Genomic DNA, 17,671 nt, shown 5'->3' on the forward strand with positions numbered 1-17,671 from the left:
TTTTAATACAAATCTAAAAAAGAAAAAGCCCAGCATAGGTTTTCAAACACACCTTCAAAATTTGAACTCCACAGCTGCTCGAGTCTTCTTGTTTTTCATGTGGGAGGCTTTGCACTTGCTGCACTATGCTCATCATGACCTTGCAGCTTCAGAAAGTTTTTAGGCATCATTAAAAATATTTTTAGTTTTGACATTCAAAACATTATTCCTTCTGTTCCAAAGTGGTTACATGGTATGTTGGGTTAACTCCAGTTTCACAGAACTTTACGTTCATACAATGTTTTCAATCCCAATGGATGAGGCATGCTGGAACAGAACTTTCGGATCTTTCATTGTCCATGCTTCTTTTGTACGGTTTTAAATTATTTATGTTGTATTTAGTTTTGAGGGTAGTTCCTTCTTGGTTTTGCAATGTAACCAATTTCCGGGTGGATTCAATATTTTATGGACCAGAGTAATCTGGTTCAATTCTCCCTCCTTTTCTTCCATGCTTTCTCATGTTCAGCAGAAGAAGCTCATCGTCAAAACCATATGTCACATGTTGATACTTCTTCTGAAACTTTTTGACATATGACTGCTTATGTTTTTCCTGTGACCTTTTAACACTTTCTTCTACTGTTTGTTTACGAGCCTCCACTTTCTTGTTTTTTGATCAAACAACGTCTGAGTATGCAGAATCAGAAACATAGTTGTAAGTAAAAAAATCCATGCAAAATGTACCTGAATACACTCCAGTTTCTGATCGGCAGCCAAAGGTTTCCCAACTTTTTGACACTTGTCACATTCTAAGATCTGTAAGGTATATAAAGTTACATATTTACAGTGGCTTGCAAAAGTCTTCAAACCCACTGAATGTTTTCACATTTCATCACGTTACAACTACAAACAAAAATGTATTTTATTGGGATTTTATGTGATAGACCAACACAAAGTGGCACATGATTGTTAAGTAGAAGGAACATGAAAAATGGCGCCCAAAAGTTTTAGAAATAAATATCCGAAAAGTGTTTCATGCATTTGTATTCAGCCCCCGTGAGTCATAGAACAGAGAGAATACTTTGAGAGAATCAGAGTCAGGGAAAACTTTGTAGAGTCATCATCAATTTCCTGCAATTACAGCTTCAAGTCTTTTGGGGGGCCAACCTCCTTTTCAGTGTTCAGTGTTTCAGGTGTTCATTCCACCCAAATATAACTATTTAGGGTTTGTTTTTTAATCTACCCACCACTACCTACAGTATAGAGACAAACCCGTGCTAGATTCAAATGAAAGCACTTCTGGGATTGTAAACAGCAATAAAATGGACCAAATAAACACAAATAATCCATAATAAACCACTGGTTACAGGCCTTACTAGAAAGTATTCCTGTATGCCATTCAGATGACCTGTGGGTGAATTTAGCACGAAAACCCACCCATTTTCATGTTTTTAAACCCAACTTGTTTTAGCATTTAAACAACAAAATAAAGTAGAAAATCCTGTAGAAAGTTGAGTCCCTGAATTTAAATTACTGCCTCTTTAGTGGCATGAGTGCTTGGTGGTTTTGTGTATTTTTCCTTCTAATGCTATGAATATTGGCCACACAGTGATGATTCTTATACCGTTGGGTTCTGTAGAATCTCAGCTTTCTGATGGACCCCACTTCATTTCTGAAGTATTTAGTAATTCAGGGGTGTAGATTACGTGGGGGACGCGGGGGACATGTCCCCCGCACTTTTTATAAAAAGTAAATTCGTCCCCCTCACTTTTTTAGTGGAGAGTTGTGTTCACCACATGTTGAGGTTTTAATGGATCAATGTATATAAATGCAGAGTGATTTAAAATTCAAGCTTCAGTCCTTTTTTATAAAAATGTCAAGCAGTGTAAGTTGGCATATGGTATCCGAATTGTGTTGCACAATGTTTAGTAACTCTGCCTGTTGCTCTTGTTGAATAATTAGCAAGTTTTAATTTAAAGGATTATAAGGAAAAATAGCTGCTTTGACAAACGTTATATAAACTCTTTTATAACGTCTTTTGTTTTAACAAGTGTGTTATCAAAACCCTTCAAATAAGAATAAAGATAATGTTGAACTGTGATTTTACAGCATGTTTAACTCTGCCAATTCCACATAATATCAAGTATGTGTCACTGTATGTACACGACAGAGACGAGGAATAGTGACATTAAAGATGTCATTTTAATAATAAGGAGCAGGTAAATAAGGTACAAAGATGTCCTTTTAAGGGTACTGTCCCAGTGGCAAGCTGTTCTATTTCTTTCTTTCTGTTTTATAATCATATATAATCATAACGCATATAAAGCATGATTTAAAAAATCATGATTAAAAATAAAACCTTTCATTTACACAAGGGTTAACTGAAAAAAAAAAAAAAAACAGATAACAAGACATTTCGTCCCCCCCACTTTTTAAATGATGGCTACGCCCCTGTAGTAATTACGTCACTTTCACACAAGTTCGTTTCTATTATTAAAAATGGCAGACAAAAAGCATGATTACAGCTCCAAAAAAAAATATATTTATACACAGCAAGTCATCTAATAAAAACAATTAAAACTGTTAAACCACTCTCAGTAACATATGTCACTAATCCTAGAGGGGAACAGAAACACATAACACAATAAGACTGAAGCACATGCAGTACACAAAATAAAACAAAACACAATACAGAAACACCAGGCTGAGGTCCACAAAGGAGAGTCACCTGCTGATTTAAGTTAGCCAAAAGCACAAGTCACAGGTCCCCATGCACCACATCAAGTGTACACAACAACACAAACTGAAGATAAGACCACCACCTCAATAAGGAGAGAAGATCCTTCTACCTGTGGGAGCCTCCAGACACTAAGGCAAAAAAGATTAATCAGCAAATAAATAAAATTCTGCTTCAGTCACAACTAAAGAAAACTCTCACAAGAAAAATAACCATTGATAACGGGAGGAAGAAACCGTATGAAATGTAAACAAAAGAGCATCGTATATTACTATTTGTTACGATCCCAAATGGTGTTTAGGGGTATGGTTGGGATGTAACAATAAGAAATGATTATAAAATTAGATTTCTGGTGTGTATGTGGCAAACAGCGACAAGAACAACAAATAACAAACAAACCTGTCTCTATTATCATACAAATGGTGGTGACAAAGGTGATAATATTTACGATATCTACAGAAACCAGATAACAAAAAACACAAAGGGGAAACGAGACATGAGCGGTGCAAAAACAAAGAAATAAACAAAACAAAACAAAACTGCGCTAGCTTGAACATAACCCTCTAACCTGAACTACAAAGGAAAGTAATAAAACAAATCTTCAGCGTCGATGACGCCCTAACTAATCTATACTTCCTGTCCAAACAAAAGGTACAGAGGGTGGCACGCGCTCCTAACCTAGTGTGTCTAATACAGAAAAGCTTACCTACGTGTTGCACAATGTACGTCATGTGAAGTAAATAAAAAAGTCATATCCATAATCCATATCCAAATAAAACAGTCATATCCATAAAGCGAAGAAACACAAGCATCCGGATGCAGAACGAGTGACCCTCAAGTCACATACACAAAGTGACCCTCAAGTCACATACACAAAGAGACCGGCAAGTCACATACACAAAGTGACCCGCAAGTCACATACACAAAGTGACCCTCAAGTCACATACACAAAGTGACCCTCAAGTCACATACACAAAGTGACCCTCAAGTCACATACACAAAGAGACCCTCAAGTCACATACACAAAGAGACCCTCAAGTCACATACACAAAGTGACCCGCAAGTCACATACACAAAGTGACCCGCAAGTCACATACACAAAGTGACCCTCAAGTCACATACACAAAGTGACCCTCAAGTCACATACACAAAGTGACCCGCAAGTCACATACACAAAGTGACCCGCAAGTCACATACACAAAGTGACCCTCAAGTCACATACACAAAGTGACCCTCAAGTCACATACACAAAGTGACCCTCAAGTCACATACACAAAGTGACCCTCAAGTCACATACACAAAGTGACCCTCAAGTCACATACACAAAGTGACCCTCAAGTCACATACACAAAGTGACCCGCAAGTCACATACACAAAGTGACCCGCAAGTCACATACACAAAGTGACCCGCAAGTCACATACACAAAGTGACCCTCAAGTCACATACACAAAGTGACCCTCAAGTCACATACACAAAGTGACCCTCAAGTCACATACACAAAATAACTAACAAATTGGGATACATGAACAGTCTGACATACTAAAACTGAATGAACAACAATAGCCCTTTAACAAATTAGCACACGTCTTCTTTCTCCTGTTTCTCTGTTTTCTGATTCTAATCCTGACTCTGGTTGATTGGTGGATCGACGGGTGACGTCACAGAGGATAATGAAGATTGACAGGAGATGTCCAATGGTAGGGATCTGAAAAGATAGATAGTGGAGCAAAGAGAGAGAGAGAGAGAGAGAGAGAGAGAGAGAGAGAGAACAAGAACAAACAAAAAAAAAAACAAACAAACAGCGAACCCACAAACATAGTACGTAACACTATTAAAGAAATAAGCAACCGATCAGCTGTTGTACGAGAAATCACGCATTACTTAGAAAGCTATGCTAAACTACCGGCTTAAATGAGCAACTTAGCCACATAGCTGAAAGTTCAGCAGTCATTCAATTCACTGGAGCACAGAGAAGGAAAAACAAGCCACCCAAAGGAGCGAAAGGTAAGCTAGGATTGAACAAACGAATCATGGAATGTGACACACACAAAAGAAACAATTAGCAAAACCGCTACATGCTAACTGCAGATACCGCCAGCCAAACAGGAAGGAAACAAACCGGACGTGACGCATGTGATTCTGATAATCCTGATAAACCAAAAGGTAAGAGCAAATTTGGTGTCATGGCTGCTCGGTTGTTTTGTGGATTTTCCCTTCTAATTCTGTGAATACCGTTGGATTCTGTAGAATCTCAGCTTTCTGATGAACAGCTTCATTTCTAGGTGACTTTTGAATATTTGTAAATATCAGAATCAGTTTTGTTCGCCAAGTGTGTGCAGAGACACAAGGAGTTTGTTGTTTTTTTAAGGTGTTCTTGGTACATACATATATACATCCATATATACACACACACACACACACACACACACACACACACACACATATATATATATATATATATATATATATATATATATATATATATATATATATATATATAATATATATACATACACCCACACACACACACACACACATATATATATACACACACACACACATACACGCACGCACGCATGTATGCATGTATGTATGTATGTATGTATATATGTCGGAATCTTTTTCAGTTGACGAAGGAAGTACAACTTTTGCTGGGCCTTTTCAATTCAATTGTGAAATATCATCAATTGTGAAATATCACATAAAATCCCAAAAAAAAGACACTGTACTTATCCCCAACACTCAGTTCCAAACTATCAGAAATGTCATATCCAGTTTTCGAGTTAGATATCATTAACTAAAACCCATAAGTGTGTCTCTGTGTTTTTTTGTTGGAACAAAACTGCCCCCAACATGGTCAATAAAGACTACTGTCAATTAGAATTCTGTCCAGTTTTTTCCTTAACTACTCTAAACTGTACATATTTTAAAACACAAGCACACAAGAAAATCAAATTCATCTTCACTATATCTGTTTTGTTTTATGTAGAACTAATAAACGTAATTAGGTGTTAAGTTTTCCAGGCAGAAACATTTATTTTGAACTTGTCAGTTCCCCTGTTTCCTTTCACACAATGATTCAATCAGGGCAGACAAACTCGCACACGTGTCGTCGGCCACCTTTCAAAATAAAAAAGTGTAAACTCCTTTGACAGTTTTGGTGATCTGATAACACATGTTCATCCACAGATAAATTACATGTATAAACAGTCAAATCTGCTGGTTTGTTTATGAGTATTTGGTGACGTAAGTGTGCCTTTAAGTAAGTTACTATTAAACATTTGTTTATTTGAACTGTTGAACATGTAAAAACTTGATCCACATCCGTGTCTTTTTACAATGCAGGTGTAACACTATGGCGAGTTGTGACTCAGGCAGCCTGAGTGAGGAGTTTGCTGTCCCGTCTCATGTTGAGGAGGTCAGGAGTGTGATGGCGGCGTTTGCAGAGCAGCATGGAGCTGCAGGTCGCATGGTCGTACTCATCACTTCAGGAGGAACAAAGGTTCCTCTAGAATCCAGGACGGTGCGCTTTCTAGACAACTTCAGCAGTGGCCGGCGTGGAGCCTCCTCAGCAGAGTATTTTCTTGCCCATGGTTATGCGGTTATATTCCTGCACAGACACCGCTCTCTGTACCCATACACACGCCTCTACACTGGGATCAATCTGCTGGACTGTCTGACATTAGACACTGTTCACGGGTCTGGACTGGTCACAGTGGATCAGAGAAAGCTGCCAAACATCACAGAGGTCCTGAAGCGGTACCAGGAAGTGAAATCTGCAGGGTTGCTTCTTCCAGTGGAGTTCAGCACTTTATCTGAGTATCTCCACCTTCTCAAGGCTGCAGCACAAGCTCTCAGTTCAATAGGTATGGGAAAGAAGGGAGGAGAGCAGTGTGTGTGTGTATGTATATGTGTATATATAAAAATTTCATTCATTCATTTTCTACCGCTTACCGGAACTACCTCGGATCATGGGGAGCCTATCTCAGGCATCATTGGGCATTAAGGCAGGACACACCCTGGACGGAGTGCCAACCCATCGCAGGGCACACACACTCATTCACTCACACAATCACACACCACGGACAATTTTCCAGAGATGCCAATCAACCTACCATGCATGTCTTTGGACTGGGGGAGGAAACCGTAGTACCCGGAGGAAACCCCCAAGGCACGGGGAGAACATGCAAACTCCACACACACAAGGCGGAGGCGGGAATCGAACATGCTAACCACTAAGCCACCGTGACCCCCATATCTATCTATCTATCTATCTATCTATTATATATATATATATATTTTTTTTTTCTGTGTAAACTCTCGAGACTTTAGTGTGAGATTAGCAATTTCTGACATTCTCAAACCAGCCCATTTGGCACCAACCTCCATACCATAGTCAGTCACAGAGATCACACTTTGTATGGGCTTGTGAGGTTTTATGTGAAAATTAACTGTAATCCAGTAGCATTATATAAAATACATTGTATTTACATATTTCAGGTTCCAAAGCCATGTTTTATTTGGCTGCGGCTGTTTCTGATTTCTATATCCCAGCTTCGGAAATGCCAGAGCACAAAATCCAGTCCTCCAACGGACCGCTACAGGTAAAGAATTGCATACATTTTTATTTTATCTCATCTGCTAATCTCTAAACTTCTAACCAGAGATTGTGGTCTTTCAGATAAGCATGAAAATGGTACCCAAAATTCTTAAGCCACTGGTGAAGGACTGGGCCCCAAAAGCGTTTGTCACTTCATTCAAGCTGGAAACAGATCCATCCATTCTCTTGGAGCGAGCTCGTTGTGCCTTGGACACCTACAAACATCAAGCAGTTGTGGCCAACGTGCTGGACACACGGCATGGATATGTTGTAGTTGTGACTAAAGACTCTCAGAAAGAACTGGTCCTTACAGATGAGGAAGCTCAGAGAGAGGTTGAAATTGAAGAGAAGATTGTCAAAAATCTGTCACATGCACACACTCAGTTTATAAACCAAAAAATGTAAACGTGTGTTGGCCTGTTCTTTACTTCACTTAAAATACAGTGTCACATATGTCTTATACATATGGAAAATTAACTTTACAAAAACCTAAAACCTAACCTTTACCGAGTCAATTTTGACACTTGCCAAACTGGGAGCACACACGTGCTTGCACTCTCAACCTAGCGACAGCTTCCCAATGACAGACCCCTGCATGCCATGAAATTCACAAAAAGGTGGTAACTGTTCTGGATTTTTTACTCAATCTGACTGCCACCAACTTGATGAGGAAAAAAAAAATTCTAAGCATGCTTATTCCCCCATGTATCCTTTTACTAATCTTTGGCATGTATGGTCACTGTGAAGGTTTGTGTTTATATAAAAGTTTAAGTTCTAGTGTGTTTGTCATATTTGACAATTGTACATTTTCCAGACAACAAGTGAAGAGAATGTAGTCAATCCAGAAGTCAATAAAGTGGCACTATATTCACTGCTTCATGATGAATCAACTCTGAGAACTGATTTTTTTTAATGGATGTGCACATTGTAACAAATGGTTCACAAATTATCAGTTTTTACCCAAACTGAACAGTTTAAATCACATGATATAACAGGATCACTTGAGCTTGGTGCTCTTTTTAATTCCAGCACGAATTCCAGATCGTTCTCCAGTGTATCTAGTATCCTCACGCCGAACCTCAAGAACCTGAAACAGATGGACAGGTCACCTCATTTTCAGAATGAGAATATAATCATGTTATACACTTAAGTGAGATCTTGTGTCTTTATCTCATACCTGACCCATCCTGCGAATCTTGGCCCGTCTGAATTTCTCTCTGTGTTTGACTCTGGGATTGCGGTCAATTTTCTTCCTCTTTGGAGTGAGTCCTTTGTTCTTGGACATCTTTGCAAGCAAAAAAATAAGGCAATTATTTGAAATCAAAATGTACATATACTGTTTACTGTCAGTATTCCATAAATATATATAAAAGGTATAAAAGGTATAAAATTGTGCTCAGGGAGCAGGTACTGGCACATCAGTTTAAGGTTTGAGAGTTAAGCTCTTGTAGAGTATAAAAACTTAGTACTGTAAATTCTGCCATCTATACCTATTGACAAAGCAGAGATAAACAGATCTTTTTAACTGTTAGTTAATTCTGTGATTGCAAAAAAAACATGATATTCTGAGGAATTTTTCTAAATGACCACAAATTTCCATGTCATGAGTTCAGCAAACTTTGATCGTGATTACATACATCTTCACTGTGTTTAATAGAAAATAATTTGCTAGCAATTTAACCAATTCAAGTAGTTTCTCAAGAAAAGCTCAAAAATTCCCAGCAAAATAAAGCAAAAGCCACATGGGGCCATTTCTCTTCCACTACCATTATCTTTCACTGTACCTGGTAGGTAATGCCCCTTTTAGCCTCTCCGTCCATCTCTGCTTCTTCTTCAGCCTCCTGCTGCTCCATCATTAATCTAGACACAATTGGAGTCCCAGGGTATCTGTCAGTGAGGTCGTTGACCCTATTTAGTCTTGTAATAGCAGAGTGATGATCATTGTTAATCTCTTACCCATCGTCTGGCAGCTTCTTGTTCTTTCTCTTTAGCTTCAGTCTCTCCTCGATGCCTTTGTAGAATAACAGGGCTGCCTCTTCATCTGAGTCAGACACTTCAGCCTCCTGCATAGCTGTCACTTTTGATATCTATCGAGACATAAGAAACTTTATTATAGGCATGTATTACTGACACTTCAATACTGAGCCTATATGGGAAAAGAAAATTCTTGCCTCACGCTTGTCTTTTTTGCTGCTGTGTGTTTTTTTAGCCGCTCTCTTTCCCTGGCCTTCAGAAAGCAGCTGGCACAGTTGAGGGGAGAGTTTGGCATCAACAGCTCCTAGTTCATTGATTAACTATGAAAGCAAATATGGTAAATTAACAAACAAACAAAAACAATAATAAAAAAAAAAAGTACAGTATTATCATAATGCGCGACAGAAAATTAAACGTGATCAGATAAAGAACAACTTACATTTCTGTAGGTCACCAGCCTCTCAATCACTGGATGGTTATGTGCTGGAATTCTCTTAGCTTTTAACACCAAGTAAAAACTAATGTTTGTACAATAGCTGGTGGGGAAAAATAGAACATTGTATGTGAATATTTAAGAACATTCTTTAATAATTATAATATTAAATATTATTTATTATAACAATAATAATATAACAATAATAATAAATTATACATCATATTATATTAGAATACTATTTACTTAAAATAAAGTTGCTGCTTGTTCATGAGGTAATTTGTCCCCTAGGAAAGAAAAAAAAAGTAGGTGTTACAGATAAGAGCTTCATATAGGAAAATCTACCTTAGTGGTCTATCTGGATGTTATTTATTAACACTTAACAATAAATAGTACGTGTATTTCTTAATTCTACTTGGCTTTAGAGGCAGTGTGTAACCCGACCTGAAATAGGTGAGAATTTGTCTGTTTCTTTTTTAAGATTAGATGTAAAGGATTATATGTAAAATGTTTTGATATTCAGGGAAAAAGGAAACAAAATGATCATAGCCGCTGTTGGGGAATTAAATCCCCGGACTCAGCTGACCATCTCATCAGTTTCTACTTGAGACACCAGCTCACCTTTCCTGGTGGAATCTGTCCATCTTTTACCATCTGCACAATGGGCTGTATTTCGTCTCGCAGTTCTGTCAGCTATACACAACAAAACCGAATAATAAAAAAGTCAACAGCCTTTAATAAACTATGCCATGCTTTATATACAGGGAAATTACAGCAAAGGATCTGAAATAATTTGTTCAGAATTCATATAAATTACTGCAAAACAATACCTTAGCCTTGAAATCCTGAATGAGCTCCAGGAGCTCTGGACTCTCCTTCTTCAGTAGTTTGAGCTTCTCTTTCTGGGACATTGTGTTTAGGTCCTTAATGATCCTCTGCTCTTTTTCTGCAGCCTGTTCAGTCTTCTCAGCTTCCACTTCACCTGCAAAGTCCTGAAAGCCCATAGATAATACACCATATTTATCGGCTGTAATTAAGTCATGGGTTTATCTCAATGCGCTCATTCTAACAGCTTATTCATAGGGACTTGTCTGACAGATACTGCATTTAATCTACAGTATTATTGCTATTAACATTATTAATAACTAACAATAATAATAAGGTGGATTATAATAATAAAATGATTTAAAAACATGCTCTTATTTTAAAAAGAATGGCTAAAAATTGATAATATAGTGAGGTGTTATTATGGTTAGCAGGCACTTATGGAGGACAATGGTCTCCAGTGTCAGAGCTTTGTCAACATCAGTATTATGTCACAGTAGAGTAGAGGCTTTTGCACTTTTATTAACATGACGTAAACTAGGGACTACATGCAAATATATCAAATACATCTGAGTTTATGATCTTAGCTTTATGAGATTAAACCAAATAAAATTATTGAAGCTATTGGCAGATAATTCTGATCCTTTATTTCTATAAAGACACAAAATTCACTGCTAGTAGAATAAGAATATTTTAAGCTTGAAATTATATAGACATTACAGAGGATAGTGTTGCAGCTGAACACATCTTCGGCATGTCTCTTCCTGGTGTTCAGGATATTTTTGTCTCATACAGCGTCAATAAGGCCTCCAACATTATGGGTGATTCCTTCTACCACAATCTATGTGCCTGTCAAGGAATGTGCCTGTCACCCAGTCAAGGAATGCCATACCACATGGTCAAAAAATGACATCTTATATTTATCTACTATATCATCATACATCATATTATCTATGAAATCCTTCCTGAGATCCAAATCCCGACCTTTTGTGCACTGTTTATGGCACTGATTCATTAGAGGAATGCACATATAAACATACTTTTTTCTCTGGCTTCTTTTACAAACATTTTTAACTAAATTTATTTACAGTGGCATGTGAAAGTTTGGGCACCCCTGGTCAAAATTTCTGTTTATGTGAACAGTTAAGCAAGTGGAAGATGAAACGCTCTCCAAAAGGCATAAAGTTACAGATGACACATTCCCTTTATATTTTAAACGCAAATTATTTTTTATATTTTCAACTTTTACATTTTCAAAATAACAGAAACGATGCACCCTGCATAGTTAGTATATAGTAGCAGCCCCAATGGCAAGTATCACAGCTTGTAAACGCTCCTTACAAAAGTCCTGTTCTATGAGATTCCTGGGCTGTCTTGTACACACTGCTCTTTTGAGGTCGATCCACAGATTTTCAATTATGTTTAGGTCTGGAGACTGAGGGTAAAGTCAAAACTTTCAGCTTGCGCCTCTTGAGGTAGTTTATTGTGGATTTTGAGGTGTGTTTAGGATCATTATCTAGTTGTAGAAGCCATCTCTCTTTTCTACTTCAGCTATTTTACAAATGGTGTTATGTTTGCTTCCAGAATTTAATTGCTGAAAGGCTGAACACTCACAGATTTTCTTATATATCAGTAAAGGATGGGGCTACCAGACACTAGCAGTGAATGAGGAAAACATTTTCCAAGATGGCTGATGACACTTCGGTAAACTAGACATCTTACAAGTGACTTAAATTACTCATGTTGTATGATTTAGTTCTCAAAATACTATGTATTCTTAAGCCAACGGCATCATACTACGTGCGTATTTGGCATCATCTGTTATCAGCTGTGAAACAAAAAACGTCCAGTTAACAAATGATACTGCCCTTCTAAAATTCAGACACTAGGAGGTAGAGGACAAGCAAAGTGTTAGACAACATGAGGAAGAAACCATCACAGGAACCAGACTATAAAATGAATCAAGCATCAAGTCAAGTCTTATGTACATGTGACATCATGAAAAGGATAAGTGATGTTTAAATCCAGGAACTGGGTGCTACATCTTATGCAGCACACATCCAATTAAAGCCCCAAATGAATTGTACCTGGAGCAGGTTTAGATCGTAGTCATCCTCGCTCAGGTTGGCTGCTAGTCGATTCTGAATGTTTTTGGCTTCTTCTTCTTCCTCCTTATCCTCTGCTTCTATCTCCTCCAGCGGTTTTCCTTCTACAAACAGATCAATAATCAGCATTTTCAAATCCTGCTACAGAAAACTACAACAGCAAGACCAAGGTGTGTGGTGTGTAGTTCATACTGTGTTCATACTTTTAGTGGTATAATCAGAGTCATAGTACATTTTCTTCTTCTTCCCCCAGGCCATGTCATTTGGCAAATCTAGTGAATTGAAACAGGGGAGAAAAAAGTATTAGTAACTTGTCTGAAAGGTTACATAATCATAGTAAATTTCACATTTTGCAAATCAACTAATGAACAATAATGATTTACCATAATCCCTTTTCCCTTCCAGATCACTCTCCATGTCAGTCTCCTCTTGTTCTTCATTGCTGCTATTCTCGTCTTCCTCTTCATCATCTGAATCCTCAAGTGTCAGGGGCATCACCTCTTCCTGAACAAACCACAAATAATCACAGAACACTGTACATCATAAAATATGAATCACTACATTAAATTAATGGTATTTAGCCACTAAGCGACCACATCCACTGTGTATTGATCAAGTATTAATAATCAGCAGAAGATTATCACCTCATCGGCATCATTCTCCTGCTCACTGTCCAGCTGTATGCCTTGAGCCAAAAGATTCTTTAAATATAAAACAGGCTGTTAGTAATTGTCAGGTTTCAGACAATGAAAGTGCGACAAATCGATGTGAAACAGCAACTCACTGAGATTTTGGCACTGTGGAAATGCTCTATTTCATCCTGCAAACTCTTGGATGATGTCTGAGGATACACAAACAAACCATTATTAAGTTAAAATGCTGATGTTCCGCATTACACATAGAGCAAGATGGCTGTCTGCAAAATCCGAGAGAAGTTCCATGATACTTCTACCTTATCTGGGATATCCTCATTTCTGTAGCAGGCTGCATCATCGCTGTCATACTCTTCTACCTTACGTGCTTTTGGTTTTCGCACGACTCTGTTGGGGGGAAAGGCCAAAATGAACCAAGGTTATGGAATGTGAAAACCATTAGACACTAGTCCTGTGTTGTTTTATGTAGCTGTGTATTTTTATGTAGCACCAGGGTCCTAAAGGAATATCGTTTCATTCCAGTTCATAATGCATCATTATATATACGGTTGAAAAGACAATAAAAGCTTCTTGACTTGATAGTACCATTCTGTGTATATATTCTGTGACACTGTACATTACAGTAGCAAGGTGGTTTTGACACTTGGCACATTTGTCAAAACCACAGCGTTGGTCTGGTTTCACTTGATTATATCAAACACTCCCGACTTCACCACAATTGGGGAATAAAACAACTGGACAATACATCACTTGTTATTTTTTGTCAAATTGTTTACTTAGTTCTGGCTTCTTGTTCTTTGTGCTTGGGTTGATTTTTCAGATTTCTGTGGAAACCTGGAAAAAGTTTGTTTACTTTAATGTCATAATTATTAGGATGTGTTCAGCCCTACATGCACCTTAAATCAACCTTTTTGCGCTTCATTTAATTCTGTGTAGTGTGAAATTAATTCATTACGATGGTGTAAATCACATCCCTGTTTTTCTCAAAGCTATTCTTTTTAATATTGTAGATTTATAATCATTAATCTTGTATCGGTTTTATCCAAACATCAAGAACACAAACAGAAGAAGAGTTATAAATAATCAGTATTTATAAATCAGAATAATTTATTCATTATCAGCAAGCACTTTATTCTGCTCAGGGTCGCTGTGGATCCAGATCCTATCCCTGGAAGACGTAGTGGGAAACTAATGTAAAGTCCCCCAATGTAAAGCCCTTGGCTGGGAAAAAATTCTTGGACCCATCATAGGGAAACAAATCTTAACTAAAGCATTTTTGATTTCTTTATATTTTTCCACATTGATTTGGAGATACCAACTCCGATGTGGTCTTTGAGTACAGCAACCTCCTCATCAATACAACATTTGTTAGACTGTATATTTATAATCACACCCTCCAGAGTCACTCAAATGAGGATGAGGTTCCCCCTTGAGTCTGGTTCCTCTCAAGGTTTCTTTCAAGAGTTTTTCCTCGCCACCAGCTCCTGAGTCACCTCAGACTTTCTCATTGGGGATAAATACAAACACATTTAAATCTATCTAATATTAATCAAGAATTTTGTATTATATAAATTTTATTTTATTCTTTAGATGAACCTTTTGTTCTATGTTTATGTTCTGTAAAGCTTTGAGACAATGTCAATTGTAAAAAGCTCTATACAAGTAAATTTGAATTGAATTTCTAACAAAGCAAATGAAATTATAAAAGCAAATGAAAGTAAATAAACTAGTAGTAAACACACTAGTAGTATAGTAGTAAACACACTAGTAGTATAGTAGTAAACACACTAGTAGTATAGTAGTAAACACACTAGTAGTATAGTAGTAAACACACTAGTAGTATAGTAGTAAATACACTAGTAGTAAATACACTAGTAGTAAATACACTAGTAGTATAGTAGTAAACATACTAGTAGTATAGTAGTAAACATACTAGTAGTAAACATACTAGTAGTATAGTAATAAACATACTAGTAGTATAGTAGTAAATACACTAGTAGTAAATACACTATTAGTATAGTAGTAAACATACTAGTAGTATAGTAGTAAAAATACTAGTAGTAAACATACTAGTAGTATAGTAGTAAATACACTAGTAGTAAATACACTAGTAGTAAATACACTAGTAGTATAGTAGTAAACATACTAGTAGTATAGTAGTAAACATACTAGTAGTAAACATACTAGTAGTATAGTAATAAACATACTAGTAGTATAGTAGTAAATACACTAGTAGTAAATACACTAGTAGTATAGTAGTAAACATACTAGTAGTATAGTAGTAAATACACTAGTAGTATAGTAGTAAATACACTAGTAGTAAATACACTAGTAGTATAGTAGTAAACATACTAGTAGTATAGTAGTAAACATACTAGTAGTATAGTAGTAAACATACTAGTAGTAAACACACTAGTAGTATAGTAGTAAACATACTAGTAGCAAACATACTAGTAGTAAATACACTAGTAGTATAGTAGTAAACATACTAGTAGAATAGTAGTATAGTAGTAAACATACTAGTAGTAAATACACTAGTAGTAAACATACTAGTAGAATAGTAGTATAGTAGTAAACATACTAGTAGTAAATACACTAGTAGTAAACATACTAGTAGAATAGTAGTAAACACAATAGTAGTATAGTAGTAAATATAAGAGTAGTAAACAGCCTATACTACCTGACTCCCTGGAGTATGGAGAACTCATGGATAAATCTTATTGTAATATTTATAATAGTAAATATTGTAATAATAATAATAAACTATGTTTTCAGGCTAAATACTGTGTAAGCAAACGTGTCTAGTATTTTTTAGATTTGTTTGTTTTATTTTAACAGCCTGGTGCTTTACTCTGATATTGGACTCTTTTCTGCTTTCTAACACTCACAAAAAAACCCTGAGCATTTTATATGAACTGCATTACTTCTGCTCACGTGTTAAAACTCACATCATCAGTATTAACAGAATAGTTTATTTATAACAACTTTACATTTATACCTGAATTACACATAGAATGTCAGGATTATTACCTTTTAAAGTTACATACCGTTTAGCCCGAACCATGCTGCTGTACTCAGGTCCTGACTAGAGACTGGTACTAAAAAAACAAAACAAAAAAAATAATAGTTATAACAGAGCGTCTTTTTTAAAGTCGAAGTAAAAATCACCCACGAGATTTCCAAAAAGCGTGTGCACGCTACTTAGTAAGTACTTCCGGTTCAGAAATAACACAACAAAATAAAAGTCATATAAACGAGTGCTCTTCTAAACAATACAATGACTGCAGCCATTTTATGAACTTAATACCATTCCCTGGTTGTACCCCAAAACTGTTGGACCAACAGTAGACGTTTAAAAAATAAACACATTAAATAAATAACTAAATAGATAGATAGATAGATAGATAGATAGATAGATAGATAGATAGATAGATAGATAAATAAATAGATAAGCCTTGATGCCCGATGATGCCTGAGGTAGTTCGGATAAGCGGTAGAAAATGAGTGAGAGAGAGAATAATAATGTTTATGTTAGTATAATAGCAGAACAAAGCAGTGATGACATCTTAACATCTTTCAAGATAATCTAATCTCTTGTACTTCTGTTTGTACACAATTATCCATATATTCATTCTATTTTTAATATTTTATTTTGATGTTTATTTTTTTTCACCCTTTACTATAGCACCAGATAAAGACAAATAAATAACCCAATGGGCTCATTGTATAAACACTACTAAGTTCTAGTCCTGCTCCTTCATTTCCAGCTGCATTCACCACCATCACAATGGTGGAATTTTATAGCCATTTGCTCAGCAAGGACCTACTGAACATTGAATGTCAGTGATTCTCATCAAATATGTAAGAGTACTCACAAAAAAGATTAAGACACACTTCAAACTGAATGAAAGAAGGTATTAAAATAATAATAAAATAATTAACAGTAGACGGACAATAATAGAAGGATAATATACAGTGATGCTGAGAATGCGAGATCCACCTATAACAAAACAGAAATGTGTCGTATCACTAAATCCATAACGTCCTTAGGTTTTGTAATATGATGCCATGAAATTTGTCTTACAGAGTTTCTATTAATTTTAAAAGTTTTGTCATGTAGTCAGATAGCCTGACTGGGCAAACTCATACAAAGTGAGTCTTCTGAGTATTGTCATTAGTCTGCATCATTAGAAGGTGTTGTTTATATCTACATACATTTATGCAGTTTGACTGACACCTTTATCCACAAAAATGCTCTGAAATATATATCAATAAATAGATTCAGGTTCTGGTTCACTAGGTCAAGAATTAAGAATACTATCAGTCTAAAAATCTTTGTTGTTGTGTTATAAACTGTTAAAAACCCT

General features: G+C 36.4%; 2 protein-coding genes across 3 annotated transcripts; one reads left to right on the plus strand and one right to left on the minus strand.

Moving 5' to 3' along the window:
* The first annotated feature begins 4,741 nt into the window (after window positions 1-4,741).
* On the plus strand, window positions 4,742-8,200 carry ppcs (phosphopantothenoylcysteine synthetase). 2 transcript variants are annotated; one of them, XM_060858118.1, is made up of 4 exons: window positions 4,742-4,877; window positions 6,060-6,580; window positions 7,215-7,318; window positions 7,396-8,200. In XM_060858118.1, exons 2-4 carry the CDS (start codon window positions 6,070-6,072, stop codon window positions 7,717-7,719), a joined length of 939 nt encoding a protein of 312 aa, XP_060714101.1. In that variant the 5' UTR covers window positions 4,742-4,877; window positions 6,060-6,069; the 3' UTR covers window positions 7,720-8,200. The 2 variants fall into 2 exon arrangements, with proteins under 2 accessions (XP_060714101.1, XP_060714100.1); XM_060858117.1 differs by having other exon boundaries at window positions 4,872-4,996.
* Window positions 8,190-16,510, minus strand: utp3 (UTP3 small subunit processome component). The gene is made up of 16 exons (XM_060858116.1): window positions 16,352-16,510; window positions 13,604-13,691; window positions 13,436-13,492; window positions 13,296-13,352; window positions 13,035-13,155; window positions 12,855-12,923; window positions 12,634-12,755; window positions 10,552-10,713; window positions 10,343-10,414; window positions 9,968-10,008; window positions 9,728-9,824; window positions 9,486-9,608; window positions 9,271-9,401; window positions 9,099-9,174; window positions 8,492-8,599; window positions 8,190-8,401 (listed from the first exon to the last, which is right to left on the minus strand). The coding sequence occupies exons 1-16, from the start codon at window positions 16,366-16,368 to the stop codon at window positions 8,312-8,314; spliced, it is 1,431 nt and encodes a 476-aa protein (XP_060714099.1). The 5' UTR covers window positions 16,369-16,510; the 3' UTR covers window positions 8,190-8,311.
* Window positions 16,511-17,671: the final 1,161 nt, after the last annotated feature.

Source organism: Tachysurus vachellii, chromosome 22, assembly GCF_030014155.1.
Source record: "Tachysurus vachellii isolate PV-2020 chromosome 22, HZAU_Pvac_v1, whole genome shotgun sequence".
Classification (NCBI taxonomy): Eukaryota; Metazoa; Chordata; class Actinopteri; order Siluriformes; family Bagridae; genus Tachysurus; species Tachysurus vachellii.

Bases quoted from the DNA above. Each gene is read 5' to 3' on its own strand.
- ppcs (XM_060858117.1), top strand. From the start codon at position 4,977: ATGAACAGCTTCATTTCTAG. The intron at 6,581-7,214 runs GTATGGGAAAGA...TACATATTTCAG, and splicing joins ACAAGCTCTCAGTTCAATAG to GTTCCAAAGCCATGTTTTAT. The intron at 7,319-7,395 runs GTAAAGAATTGC...GTGGTCTTTCAG, and splicing joins CCTCCAACGGACCGCTACAG to ATAAGCATGAAAATGGTACC.
- utp3 (XM_060858116.1), bottom strand. The intron at 10,009-10,342 runs GTGAGCTGGTGT...TTTCTTTCCTAG, and splicing joins GACAGATTCCACCAGGAAAG to GGGACAAATTACCTCATGAA. The intron at 8,600-9,098 runs GTACAGTGAAAG...TTGCTTGCAAAG, and splicing joins AAAGGGGCATTACCTACCAG to ATGTCCAAGAACAAAGGACT.